This window comes from Rana temporaria, chromosome 2, assembly GCF_905171775.1.
Source record: "Rana temporaria chromosome 2, aRanTem1.1, whole genome shotgun sequence".
NCBI classification, from domain to species: Eukaryota; Metazoa; Chordata; class Amphibia; order Anura; family Ranidae; genus Rana; species Rana temporaria.
Genome location: NC_053490.1, coordinates 314,272,984 through 314,286,706, shown reverse-complemented (window position 1 = coordinate 314,286,706; position 13,723 = coordinate 314,272,984). Strand labels below are relative to the sequence as shown.

The 13,723-nt window shown below is 49.5% G+C and overlaps 1 protein-coding gene across 1 annotated transcript in view; it reads left to right on the top strand.

Annotated features, from left to right (window-relative positions):
* The window catches only part of SYCP1 (synaptonemal complex protein 1), a 183,733-nt gene that overhangs the window by 110,703 nt on the left and 59,307 nt on the right, over window positions 1-13,723 (top strand). Inside the window, exons 8-9 of the mRNA XM_040339388.1 lie at window positions 9,278-9,328; window positions 9,419-9,610. Coding sequence (XP_040195322.1) covers window positions 9,278-9,328; window positions 9,419-9,610 — 243 coding nt within the window. The remainder of the gene's footprint in view (window positions 1-9,277; window positions 9,329-9,418; window positions 9,611-13,723) is intronic.

Sequence of the window (13,723 nt, the reverse complement as noted above, 5' to 3'; positions counted from 1 at the left end):
ATATTACGGTGCAACTATTTAGGCGGTAATGATGAGAAAGAACAATGTCTTATATAAAAAATTACAAAATAATTGTATTCAGTACAAAAAATACATATTAAAACCTATAGTTAATTTAGTATCATAAATACAAGTGTTCGTCAGATGGCAGGATTGTAGTTTACTTGAAAAAACAGACAGAAGTCGCATTTCCCGACATGTTTCGCGGGTTCCGCTTCCTCAGGGGAAAACGACATCCATCTTATTAATTACAACTAAATAAGAAACATAATCAAATTAGCCACATAGGATCATAAATTGACACTATATGGCTACAACATTACAAGATGTTATATATGAGCAAAAAAGAGAGAGAAAAAGAGTGTCAATTTATGATCCTATGTGGCTAATTTGATTATGTTTTTTATTTAGTTGTAATTACTAAAATGGATGTTGTTTTCCCCTGAGGAAGTGGAACCCGCGAAACATGTCGGGAAATGCGACTTCTGTCTGTTTTTTCAAGTAAACTACAATCCTGCCATCTGACGACCACTTGTATTTATGATACTAAATGAACTATAGGTTTTAATATGTATTTTTTTGTACTGAATACAATTATTTTGTAATTTTTTATATAAGACATTGTTCTTTCTCATCATTACCGCCTAAATAGTTGCACTGTAATATATCCCTTTTGCTACTTGTCCACAATTTTAATATTATCTATTTGGGATTAGGTGCCTTGATGAATGGGTGATTCTATAAATGTCTGGACTATAATAAAATACATCTCAGCTTAGTGTTCTCCCGATCATCACCGCTGTTATGAGCGAGCTGGAGCATTTATTATCCCAGCTTAGGGCTGCGGCCGATGTTCATGGCACAGCGTGAGTGCAGAGCCAAGTCGTGGCTTCCCTGCAGGAGGTCCAGCCCCCCCCAGATGGGGCCTGCGTCACCACGTGCTCAGCAGTCTAGGCCTCTGGAGCGCTTCAGTCCTGACAGGACACCTCTGGCTCAGCGCCGCAACGGGAGCCCGCCTTCGGACTCTTCAAGCCTGCAGTGAGGGACAGGATTTGGAAGGGGGAGTATATGGAAAAATGTTCCCTGCTGCCGCTTGAAAAGTTCAACCTTGATCGCGGGAAACCGTAGGAGAGCAAGAAGGAAGACGAGGAGAAGCGTAGGCATCCCCTTTATTCCTCGCACGTTTGCCAACTGGTTGCAAGCTTTTGCAATCTTGGCAAGTGTGATCGGCGAAAAGGAACCAGAGAGCTGTTCGGCCCTATTTTGCTTTTTAGATGCAATTGGGGAGGCTAATAGGGTCTATGGGGGCGTGGCTTTGCTATGAACAGTTTAGGCAACATAAGTTTAGGCGACCATAAGGACATTGGCCTCTGTATGAAGCTGATGACCCCGATCAGGGGTGGGAGCCAGTCCTTTCTAAGGGGGGCTGGTGGAGCCTTCACCTCAGGTTCGTCGGGCACTAGGAAGAAAGGGGTTTGCTGGCAATTTAACAACAGTTCTTGATGATTTGGGGGGTTCTGTGGTTTTAAGCACGAATGTTCAGGGTGTGGTGGGAGCCATTCGCTCGCACTGTGTTTCAAGTCTGGAAAAGGTTGGGCAGGCGATGCGATTGGAAAAAGGGACGACTCTCCTAAGTAGGTACCCTGATCGGGAGTCTGCGCGACTCCTTGGTGAGGGGTTTACGGTGGTTTTCAGTATCCTGTGCACATTGAAGGGAGTTCCCCCTTTGTCACCAAATTTACGGTTGGCTCTCCAGTTCCTGGAGGTGGTTTCAGAGAAACTTTCGAAGGAAGTTTGTCTGGGTAGGATGAGTGGAACTTTTTCCTCTCCTCCATTTCCGGGCCTGGTCGTTTCTCCTCTGGGGGTGGTTCCCAAGAAGGAATCGGGCAAGTATTGTTTGAGTCATCATCTTTCCTACCCGAAAGGGGGCTCGATTAACAATGGTATTGAGCCTGTGCGGTCACCTATACATCGTTTGACGCGGCAGTGGCCTGGGTTCGTAGGTACGCACAGGGGTCACTGTTGGCCAATATGGATGTGGAGGCAGCGTTTTGCCTGCTACCAGTTCATCCGGACAGTGTGCACCTTTTGGGTTGTAGGTGGGGCGATTCGTATTTTGTCGATCGTTGTCTACCAATGGGGTGTTCCATTTCATGTGTACTGTTCAAGGCTTTTAGCTCTTTTGTCGAATGAGTAGTGCGGGATGTGTCCAGCCTAAATTCCATCATCCACTGCCTGGATGATTTCCTGTGTATCGGGCCGCCGGCTTCTAACGCTGGCTCGGTTTTACTGGGGACGCTTCAACACATAGCGGATTGTTTCGGGATTCCTTTAGCTGATTTTAGCTGATCCGGAGCTGATTTTTCTGGGCATAGCGATCGATTCCGTGGCCATGGAGTGCCGTTTGCCCGTGGAAAAACTGGTGGCTCTGCGGCGTTAGGTGAAGGCCATGGCCATGAAAGTGAGGGTGAGGGAGTTGCAGTCCCTGCTGGGGAAACTGAATTTTGCCTGCAGGATAATTCCTATGGACCAGATATTTTGCCGACAGCTGTCCTTGGCTATGGCGGGCGTCAACGCCGCGCGGCACTATGTTTGTTTCACACGGGATCTCAGGGCGGACCTCAGGGTCTGGGACGAAATTCTGGCAGCTTACAATGAGCGATCCCTGTGGATGGTGGGGCCGGTGAGCAATGCTGAACTGACGCTGTTTATGGACACGGCCGGGTCGGTGGGATATGGAGCGTTCTATCGGTCAGTGGAGCGCTGGGCGGAGGCCTGAGACTCAGAGTGCGGCAGGTTGGTTGAGGAACCTTGTGCTTTTGGAATTGTTTCCAATTGTATTGGCGGTTGAACTCTGGGGGGATGCTTTTTGGGACAGGAAGGTGCGCTTCAATTGTGACAACATGGAGGTGGTGACGGCTATCAATAACATCTCGGCCTCCTCTCTGCCTGTGGTGCGCCACTTGCTCCATTTGGTTCTGTTGTGCCTACAATTGAATGCTTTCATCTACGCTGTCCACATTTCAGGGGTTAGTAACAAGATTGCGGATGCCTTGTCTCGTTCACAGTGGGAGGAGTTTTGCATGTTGGCCCCTCGGAGGCGGAGCGGCATGGGACGCCTTGTCCACCACGGTTATGGAAGATCGCATTGGAGTCGGCGCAGGATTGATCTGGGATTCCCTGAGTGTGGCAACGTGGGACGCGTATTCCAGGGCGTGGAGGGAATGGAATTTGTTACTGGCTGAGGTAGGGGGGATGAAGTCGGGGGTGGATTTGTCTTCCGTGGTCCTCTATTTCATAGTGCATAATTTTGTTTGGGGGGCATCGGCTTTGGCTGTGGACCATAAGCTGACGGGCCTTGTCTTCTGGTTTAAGTTGCAGGGTATTGGGGATGCCACAAAATCCTTTATGGTGCTACAGGCAATGAAGGGATACCGCAAGGCCTGCAGGTCTAGAGATTCCAGGTGTCCTGTGTCGGTCGCCATATTGAGGACTGTTTTGGAGCGCCTGAGTTCAGTTTGTTCGACTGCTTATGAACGGACTTTGTTTCAGGCTGCCTTTTTGCTGACCTTCTTTGGGGCCCTTAGGCTGGGGGGGGGGGGTTGGGAGGATATGGTGTTCACAGATGCTTCAGTACGGATTGGAATACAGCATTCCAAGACAGATCAGGCAGGGAAGGGGTTACATTTGGAATTGTTCCAGGGAACGGAGGCAGGTCTCTGCCCGGTTGTTGCCTTGTCTCAGTTTGCGGCGTTGAGCCCGCAGCTAGCCTGCCAGCTCTTTGTGCATGCTGACGGTTCTCGTTTATTGCGTTTTCTGTTTATGGCCGTCTTTCGCAAATGTCTTGGGCGGCAGGCTTGGATCCCAAGCAGTATGGGTCTCACTCTTTTCGCAACGACGCAGCTACCGAGGCGTCTCGTTTGGGGGTTGGACCACGCTGCGGTCAAGCAGATCGGCAAGTGGGAGTCTAACAGGTGCCAGCTGTACGTCAGGCCACATTTGTTGTAGAGGGTGGGGTTTGTCTTCTGTATCTTGGTGTCCGGCTATTGTTTTCCACCCTTTCTCTCACTGTTTGTTTCTGCTGTGTGTCAATGTGTTTTCCAGTGTGTTGGTGGTACCGTGTTTTTTTTTGTTTGCTTACAGGTCATAGATGCCTTGTATGGATCCTGGGGTATTCCTATGTGTACTGGGGAGCCAGGAAGGCGGAGGTCAGGCCAGAGGCCGGACAGTTAGGCATCCACAGGGAGTTGGGCAGTGTCCGATGGATCGGGGTCCGGGGCATGATGCGGAGTAAGGTGGTTCCCGAAGCGAAACGATTTGCCCGTTTGGAAAGGCCCCCGGACATTCTTGTTATACATGCGGGGGGCAATGATTTGGACATCAGAGCTTCTAGAGCGGGATATCCGCTTTGATTTTCTCCGGTTTGGTCGGATATAGTGGCACGCACCATGTGGCGTGAGGCCAGATCGGTGGAGAAGATCAACAGTGCTCAAGTCAAAGTTAATTAGGAGGTGGGGATGTTTTTCATTAGAAATGGGGGCCTGGTGGTCAGGCACTTGGAGTCAGACGCTTGGCCATTCCTTATGGGTGATGGTGTTCACATCTACGCTGTTGGCACAGATTTGTGGTTTATGGGTTTGAAGCATGGAGTGCAGAGGGCTTTTCGGGAGTGGTGGGGCGTGCAGGTGTAAGGTGTCACACCGAGGCGCTGTGGCATTTTGGGGTCCTTGGCGGCGGTATAATTCGATTAATTTGGGTAAGCGATGGGGAACCATCTCGGGTATGGTATCCTCGAGTGGGAATGATTCACTGGGTACTGAACTGAGAGCGTTGGGAAATCCTGGGTGGCTAAGGTCAGCTGGGTTTAGGCCCTGAGTCTATAAGTTGCAGCTGGGGTGGCAACTCAGCTAGCTGGTACCTCTGACACAATAAAGGGTATGGGTAGATTGGTACCGTCAAGGACCTCAAAATCATTATATCGGTTTTTTGGTCATTTAAAATGTTATGTTGGTTAATTTAATCATTTGGTTGTTAATAAAAGGCCGGGTTCGGCTCCTCTTTAGGAAATCAACCCCAATGGCTAAAATAGAGGTCTGTTTTACAGGCAAAAACAAATTGCCAATTGCCTGTAAAAGCTGCTTTTTTTTTTTTTTTTTTTTTCTTTTCTTTTTTTTAAGCCCTAAGTGTATGTAAACCCTGACAATTAACTTCTCTTACATGTTCTCTTCTGGTCTGCAAAATATACCATTGAAAATGTTTGTTATATTGTTCAGTCAGTGAAAACAATACATTTGATTTTGTCAGTATTCTTGTGAGCTGATAACATCCTGAGCTCCGTGCATGTGCACAAGGAGGGGTTATGGAGATGAAGAAAGGATTGTGTTCTTTTTTTTTTTTAAGTGTATTTTGTGCGTGTACTCGAGAGAGGAGCCGGACTGCAGGAGTTGGGAGTAGGCAGGCCTCCCCCAGAGGCAATCTGCCACCTTCCTCCATGCCCCGGGTGGCAATGGCGGGTGTGTGAGGGGGACCTCCCACACAGCCCGCCCTACCTGCTCCGCTTTGAAGCCCAACGGGGTAGAGGGACTCCCTATAAGGGAGTGAGAGGATTTGCCCGCTTAACCAGCCCCGTTAGTCCTTCGCCTCTCTTTTTAGAGACCGCGTGGTCAAAGTGCGTGCATGTTAACCCAATTTCGAGTGCGTGTAAGTGTGGTGTTTTTTGTGGGAGGGGGGTGGGCGTACTAAGCGCAGGCTTACCTCGCATAGCACACCCACCGGGAGCCGGGCTGAGTCCACCAAACTCAATTCACATGTAGCCGAGACCGGGATCCGAACCCCTAGCTGCAGAGGTGAATGGCTTGTCAGCGCAGTGCCAATCGCGTTGAGCCACCGCAGCTCCCTAAAGGGATCTCCAGCAGATTGACAGCCTCAGCTGTTTTTGTTCCTCTCTTCTTGCACTTTGAAGAGATGTCGAGAAGAGAAGACTGCAGATAAACACGTAAAACGTATGTAGGAAGAACCGTTTCATCTCTGTATATCTCCTGAGGATAATCACTTCACTGGGTTTAAGTAAAGCCTAGAACACACAGGCCGAATGTCTAACGACATTTGGCCGTTCTGTCGACGGGTCATGACCGAAAAAGGTCTGCAGACCAGCCCCCGGCTGAGAGTGCTTACCGAAGTGCTCTGGCGGGGGGGCTGTCCACCTGTAAGAACACAATAGCACCGCAGGGGAGATCGCTGTACTAACATCGGATTTTTAATACAGCGGCTCCGACCTGAGCTGTCAGTTTTGTTTTGTTCAACCCGCTAGGTTTAATGAAAAAAAGACTAGTTTATAACCACTTTAAGCCAATGGTCATCTTTCAGGTTCCAGATATACTAGACTCACAGCCATTGCTCTGACCACATTTCTCATTGTTTGCTTCTTGAATTGATTACTTTTTTTCAGTACTTTTTAGGAAAATATAAAAACAGGGTATGCAAAATCTAAAACTTCAGTCTGACTGGCAGTCAGATTTGGTATTATTGCAATCTGCTTAGAAAGAGAGAGCTTTTTTTTTTTTAAGTCGGTGTCAGTTAGTTTCAATGGGCCAGATCCACAAAAACCTGGCGTAACTTAAAAAATCCCATTTAAGTTACACTGCCTTAAAGTTTCTACCTAAGTGCCCGATCCACAAAGCACTTATCTAGAAATTTCAGGCTGTGTAACTAAAATTCCGCCGGCGCAAGGCGTTCCTATTCAAATGGGGCGAGTCCCATTTAAATGAGGCGCGCTCCCGCGCCGGCCGTACTGCGCATGCGCGAAGTTACGTTACGCCGAGTTTTGAGGATCGCAACGGCTTAAAAAAGTTGCGTCGGAAAAAAAAAAAAATGACAGCGTCGCTCGGCATGCATTCCTGAGGGAGAACTCCATGCCAATTTTCAAAGAAAAAACCGGCATGGGTTCACCCCCCAGGAGCATACCAGGCCCTTAGGTCTGGTATGGGTTCTAAGGAGACCCCCCTACGCCAAAAAATCGACGTAGGGGTCCCCCTACAATCCATACCAGACCCGTATCCAAAGCACGCTACCCGGCCGGTCAGGAAGGGAGTGGGGACGAGCGAGCGCCCCCCCCCTCCTGAGCCGTGCCAGGCCACATGCCCTCAACATGGGGGGGTTGGGTGCTCTGGGGCAGGGGGGCGCACTGCGGGCCCCCCCACCTCAGAGCACCCTGTCCCCATGTTGATGAGGACAGGACCTCTTCCCGACAACCCTTGCCGTTGGTTGTCGGGGTCTGCGGGCGGGGTGCTTATAGGAATCTGGGAGTCCCCTCAAATAAGGGGGCCCCCAGATACCGGCCCCCCACCCTAAGTGAATGGATATGGGGTACATCGTACCCCTATCCATTCACCTGTAGGCAAAAAGTTAAAGTTAGTAAACACACAACACAAGGCTTTTTAAAATAATTTATTATTCTGCTCCGGATGCCCCCCCTGTCTTCTTTATTAGCTCTATTAGCAGGGGGGGCTTCTTCTTCCGCTCTCCGGGGCGGGTTTCTTCTTCCGCTCTCCGGGGCGGGGCTTCTCCGGACTCCGGGGGTATTCTTCCATCTTCTCCCCTCTTCCGCTGTTGACTCGGCGAACCCCGGTTCTTCTGCAGATGTCCGGTGCCTTTTTCTTCAGCGCTGGCTGCCTGCTATCTTTGTGTGTTAGCTCAATTTCTAGCAGGCAGCCGGCGCGGTCTTCTGTGACGTCAGGGTCTTCTTCTCCCCTCTTCCGATGTTGCCTCGTCGCCTGTTGTCGCTGTAATGATGAAAGCGCGCCTTGCATCCCATTTATATAGGCATCACCGTCCCATCATGCTCCGGCAGGTACCCACGTGCACCCACCACGTGGGTACCTACCGGAGCATGATGGGACGGTGATGCCTATATAAATGGGATGCAAGGCGCGCTTCCATCATTACAGCGACAACAGGCGACGAGGCAACATCGGAAGAGGGGAGAAGAAGACCCTGACGTCACAGAAGACCGCGCCGGCTGCCTGCTAGAAATTGAGCTAACACACAAAGATAGCAGGCAGCCAGCGCTGAAGAAGAAGGCACCGGACATCTGCAGAAGAACCGGGGTTCGCCGAGTCAACAGCGGAAGAGGGGAGAAGATGGAAGAATACCCCCTGAGTCCGAAGAAACCCCCCCCGGAGAGCGGAAGAAACCCCCCCCGGAGAGCGGAAGAAGAAACCCCCCCCCGGAGAGCGGAGAAGACCCCCGGAGAGTGGAAGAAGAAGCCCCCCCTGCTAATAGAGCTAATAAAGAAGACAGGGGGGGCATCCGGAGCAGAATAATAAATTATTTTAAAAAGCCTTGTGTTGTGTGTTTACTAACTTTAACTTTTTGCCTACAGGTGAATGGATAGGGGTACGATGTACCCCATATCCATTCACTTAGGGTGGGGGCCGGTATCTGGGGGCCCCCTTATTTGAGGGGACTCCCAGATTCCTATAAGCACCCCGCCCGCAGACTCCGACAACCAACGGCAAGGGTTGTCGGGAAGAGGTCCTGTCCTCATCAACATGGGGACAGGGTGCTCTGAGGTGGGGGGGCCCGCAGTGCGCCCCCCTGCCCCAGAGCACCCAACCCCCCCATGTTGAGGGCATGCGGCCTGGCACGGCTCAGGAGGGGGGGGGACGCTCGCTCGTCCCCACTCCTTTCCTGACCGGCCGGGTAGCGTGCTTTGGATACGGGTCTGGTATGGATTGTAGGGGGACCCCCTACGTCGATTTTTCGGCGTAGGGGGGTCCCCTTACAACCCATACCAGACCTAAGGGCCTGGTATGCTCCTGGGGGGGAACCCATGCCGGTTTTGTTTTTACAAATTGCCGTGGAGTTCTCCCTCGGGAATGCATACCAAATGCCGTCGCTGGAATGGGCTTTTACATGGTGTGACTAGTTTACACTTTGTAACATCAGCCCTAGTTTTACACTTGCAAAATAACACTTACGGCGAAAAAACGAAGCTGGAAAGCTTTGTGGATCGCCTTAAGTGCTAATTTGCATACTAGAAACGGCATTTCGACTCGAAATGCCCCCAGCGGCGGATGCGGTACTGCATCCTAAGATTCGGCAGTGTAATTCAATTACACATGCCTGATCTTCTGCCTAACTTTGGAAAAAGCCTTTTGAGGATCGTTTCCAAAGTTAGACACAGACTGAACAGCAGTTAAGTCTGCGTATCTCTTTTGAGGATCTGGCCCATTGTGCATGTGTACATTTCCTTTAATATGTAAATATTTTATTTTAGGAAAAACTTGAAAAGGAGAAAATACAACTAAAGACAAATATGAAACATAAGGTGAATAATATTTTTTTAATTTTAATTAAAAGTAAAGTAAAATCTGCAAGTTCAATACAAAGTTATATGGCATTTCTGTTTCTCATATAGGAGGTTCAGACCTTTATTGCAGAAACTCCAAAGCAGTCATCCAAAATAGGAAGTATACAGACTTCTTCCTCTTTTTCAAAGAGATCAACTCTTGCAGAAATAATATCACAAGGACAGCCTGACAGAAAATCTGATAACAAGATTTCATCTCCATGGACCAATTCAAAGAGCTGCAATTACACAGTTCCAAAGGTACAAATATTTATTCTGTTCTTTTTAAACAGCTTCAGGAAGGCAGATGCAAGTGAGGTATGGATGTGCATGTTTCGAAAAGTCGTAACCAATTTAAAGGAGAAGTATGGCCAAAGCTTTTGTGGCCATACTTCTCCTATAGATTACAGGAGTGTAGTTTCTTCTGCACTCCCGTGACATGTTTTCAGCCGATAGTGGGCTAAAGTCTATTGTCAGCTGACGTCACCAGGCTTGGGAAAGATCCCGACCATGTGGTCGGGATCTATCCAGATGCCTGGACCGACACCTGACTCAGCCTCTCAGTGATCCGCTGAGAGCCTAAGCCAGCTCCTCCAGCCCTCTTCACAGCCCAGCGCTGGAGGAGAGAGCAGAGAGCCATTGACTGACAGTCACGGCTCTCTGTTCAGAGCCGAGGGGCAGAACCGAGCGATATGCGTTTTTTTATTGCTTAGTTCTCCCTGCAGACCCGACAGGGGACAGATGCAGCATCAGATTGATGCTGCGACCACCTAGGTGAATATGATTGTTTGTTTTTAATCCCGAACTTCTCTTTTAAGCATTGATTGTAGTAAAAAAGAGAAAATGAGCACTTATGAGCATTATGTTGAAAAGGCCTTAAACTTTTTTTCCATTTTAGGGGAATGATCCCCTCACTACATGTGGAATGATCCCCTCACTACATGTGTATTTCATCTGGAGTCTAAATTTGTACTGGTGCTGTCCATGGATAGGTTGAAATTTGTCTGGTTCAGCAAGGACTGGTCGATTTTTGATCCATCTGTAGCCATTCCTGTTCCAGAGAATTTGATATAATTATTGACTTCTCTTGAATCAGCTTGTTGGAAATGTTGTCTGTTCCTAGTGATTAGGAACAACAATCTCTCTCCTCCTCCAGTCCCCATACAGTTAGAAACACCTCCCAGGGAACACATTTAACCCCTTGATCATCCCCTAGTGTTAACCCCTTCCCTGCCAGTGTCATATATACAGTAATCGGCGGTTATTTTTAGCTCTGATCGCTGTATAAATGTCAATGGCCCCAAAAAAGTGTTCCGATCTGTTCCGCTGCAATGTCACAATCCTGCTAAAAATCGCAAAACACTGCCATTACTAGTAAAAAAAAAAAAAAAGTGCCATAAATCTATCCCATAGTTTGTAGACGCTATAACTTTTGCACAAACCAATCAATATACACTTATTGAGATTTTTTTTACCAAAATTATGTAGCAGAATAGATATTGGCCTAAACTGATAAATACATTTGTTTTCTCTTATCGTCCATGGACGGACACAGCTCCTTAAATCTTGACAAGTGGGTTATGTTTCTGTTCATAGGAGAGGACTAGGCAGAACATTAGTTATCTTAAAACATGTAACTTTAACAGAGTTGAATAGCCCCGCTCAGGGGGTGGTCCCTCCAGTCATAACCCCTCACCCTGCAGTATGCAGCTCAGTTTTCTTCTGCCTAGCAGAGGAGGTGGACTTTTTGGGCCCAGAGTCCTGAAGAAATTTAAATTTTTCTATTTTTGTGATTCTTCCATCAACTGCCGGCTGGGTGACAGGCTGGATATTATAGATCCTTGTAGTCCCCCCAGTCCGGCCATAAAGCGTGAGTAGACCTTAGCTACGCGCTGGTTCGGCCACAACATATCCCATGGCTCCAGGGGTGGCAGGTGAGCATATCCTCCGGGGTCCACATATGACTGAGCTGCTGTTGTCTCACTCACAGTGGACCGGGCCGACAGTACGAAGTAGCTATCGACAAGCAAGGGAAGAGGCGCCTCTGGATGGACCGGCGGGTGAGGGATGATGACGTCACCGGGCAAGCTTGCCCGGTGACGTCATCATCCCTCGCCCGCCGGTCCATCCGCGCCTTGAGTGCCTGACAAGATCCATTCACCGCAGCCGCCCCTCACCACCAGCGGTAAGAAGATCCTGATCTCCCCTCACTCCACAGCGCCACTGCGAGGACCAGGGACACGACATACAACATCCACCTCTCCCTCTTGGGAATTCCTTACATGCCTGCATTACACCACCAAAATGTGAGTGGTTTTTAAACTATGCTTTTAATAAAATTGTTTTAAAGTATTGCACCCAGAAGCGCCTCTTCCCTTGCTTGTCTCTACAGAATTGGAATATGGTTTCTGTTCCCCACTGATGGCAGCCCTGAGAGCATACCACCCCAAACGTTTCACATCTCAGACTTTTCACCCCAATTCATATTGCACTACCAACAGCCTGAACTCATTGCCTAATTTGACATTTACTCCATGCTCTGTATGCTGGTTATGCTGACTTATATTTATTACTCTGGTTCTTTGTGCACAATTTACTTGTTGTACTTCGTACTATCGGTTGTGGGTCTGTCAGGGACACGCCAACAAATCCTCGCAAGGACAGGTAAGTACGGTTCCTCCTGCCTCGGCAGGATGGAACAGCTGGGCATTCCCGGGATTACGGGGTTCTCCTGTCCTCCCTTTCCCTGCTCTCTGTCGCCCTTTCCCATCCTGCCCTAGGGCCCGCTGTGACCGGGGTGTACCTGTGGGGGGACTCCGGGTCCCTGTGGGGGACCATGGGGTGTCATGGTCCACTTTCTGTGAGGGTGGGTCTGTCTCTTGGGAAATCTCTGCACGTCCTTTTCATCCACATCTCGGGGCTCAGGCGCCATTTTTTGCAGCGCCAATGCCATTTTTAGTGTGCTTGCTTTTTCTATTGTAATTTCCATTGGTGGTCATTTTGTCGTGGCTGCGCTGTGGCACAGGTCGGTATTGCGGGTGGCCATTTTCTTGTGGTCCGTATTCTTTTATCTGAGATGTCTGGCAGCCATTTTGGAGTGGGTTTTGGCCTCTAACACTGGCTTTCTGAATGGCGCGCAGCTCATTCTCCTCAGTTTTTTTTCCCTCAGTTTTTTCCTCACACACAAGCTGTGTATACAAGGAAGGCGGGTAGTGGTGCTGAGCGGTCTCCCTCTGGGTGGTGAGTCCCCTGGGTAACGCCCCCCCCCCCAGTCGGTGCAGCAAGGAGGGTGGACTTCTTGAGTGTTTTTCACTTAGTCCCTGAGGGCTGTCAGTGGGTGAATATGGAGTCAGTATCTGGCCTTTCTTCCCCTAAATTGCCAGAGGCAGCAGACGGTGCCCCTGCACCTGCGGTTCCCATGGATACGCTGTTGGCAGTCCTGGAATAATTTTTTGCCAGGGTGGAAGTGCTGTGCGAGCGTAAGGGGGGTAAAAAGCACCCCCTCCCCTGCCATCTTCTGGGGAATGCTCTGACTCGGATTCGAGCCTGGCTGTGGCTCAGGACCTCGGTTCTGGTATGTCAGAGGATGCGGATGTAAGGGCTTACCTTGAGTGGAGTCCATTTTGCAGGTTTGTATGCTCACCCTTACAAATACACACAGCCCACAGTAATAAGGTAAGACACTACCTGGGCTGTGAGTCTGTGCACAGGGGCTTGATAGGGATTTGCCAAGGATAGTCAAAGTATAGCCGTGGTCCAGGATTCCAGAGAGAGAGTCAGGTAACTACTAACGGAAAGTTCAGGGTTGCAAACAGGAACCAAAGACAAGTCCGGGGCACAAGCCGTGGGTCAAGGGCTGGAGAAGGCAGGGAAAGTCCGAAAGTACAGGCCGGGGTCAAAGGGCAGGAGACAGCAGCATTCCAGGGTACGTAAGCCAAAAGGGTCAGAAGTTGGGGTCAGTCTTGTAGCTGAAGACAACCACAGGAACACAGGAAGCTTTGGCACAGACAGGACATTCACAGAACAATGAACTGACACCTCCCTCATAGTGAGGCAGGGCTTTATACCCTGGTTGATTAGGAAACCTGCCTCAGCTGGACCAGGATAGACAAGTGCAGATTTTAGGGAGATCCAGAGACAGGCAATCTGCACATAGTTCAGAACCAGGCTCCGACGGACAGCAAGAAGAATATCAACTGAGAAGTGGCTCAGAGGCAAAGACCTGGACCAGCAATGGAGAGGTCCTGGGTTCAATTCCACCCAGAGCCAACTGGGGCACGACCACGCCTCGCTGTCCGTTTGGCACGGTAGTGACCGTGACAGCGGACCAGGACCTCCTTGGTGAGGAGGACCCCTCGTCCGGGTCAGTGCAAG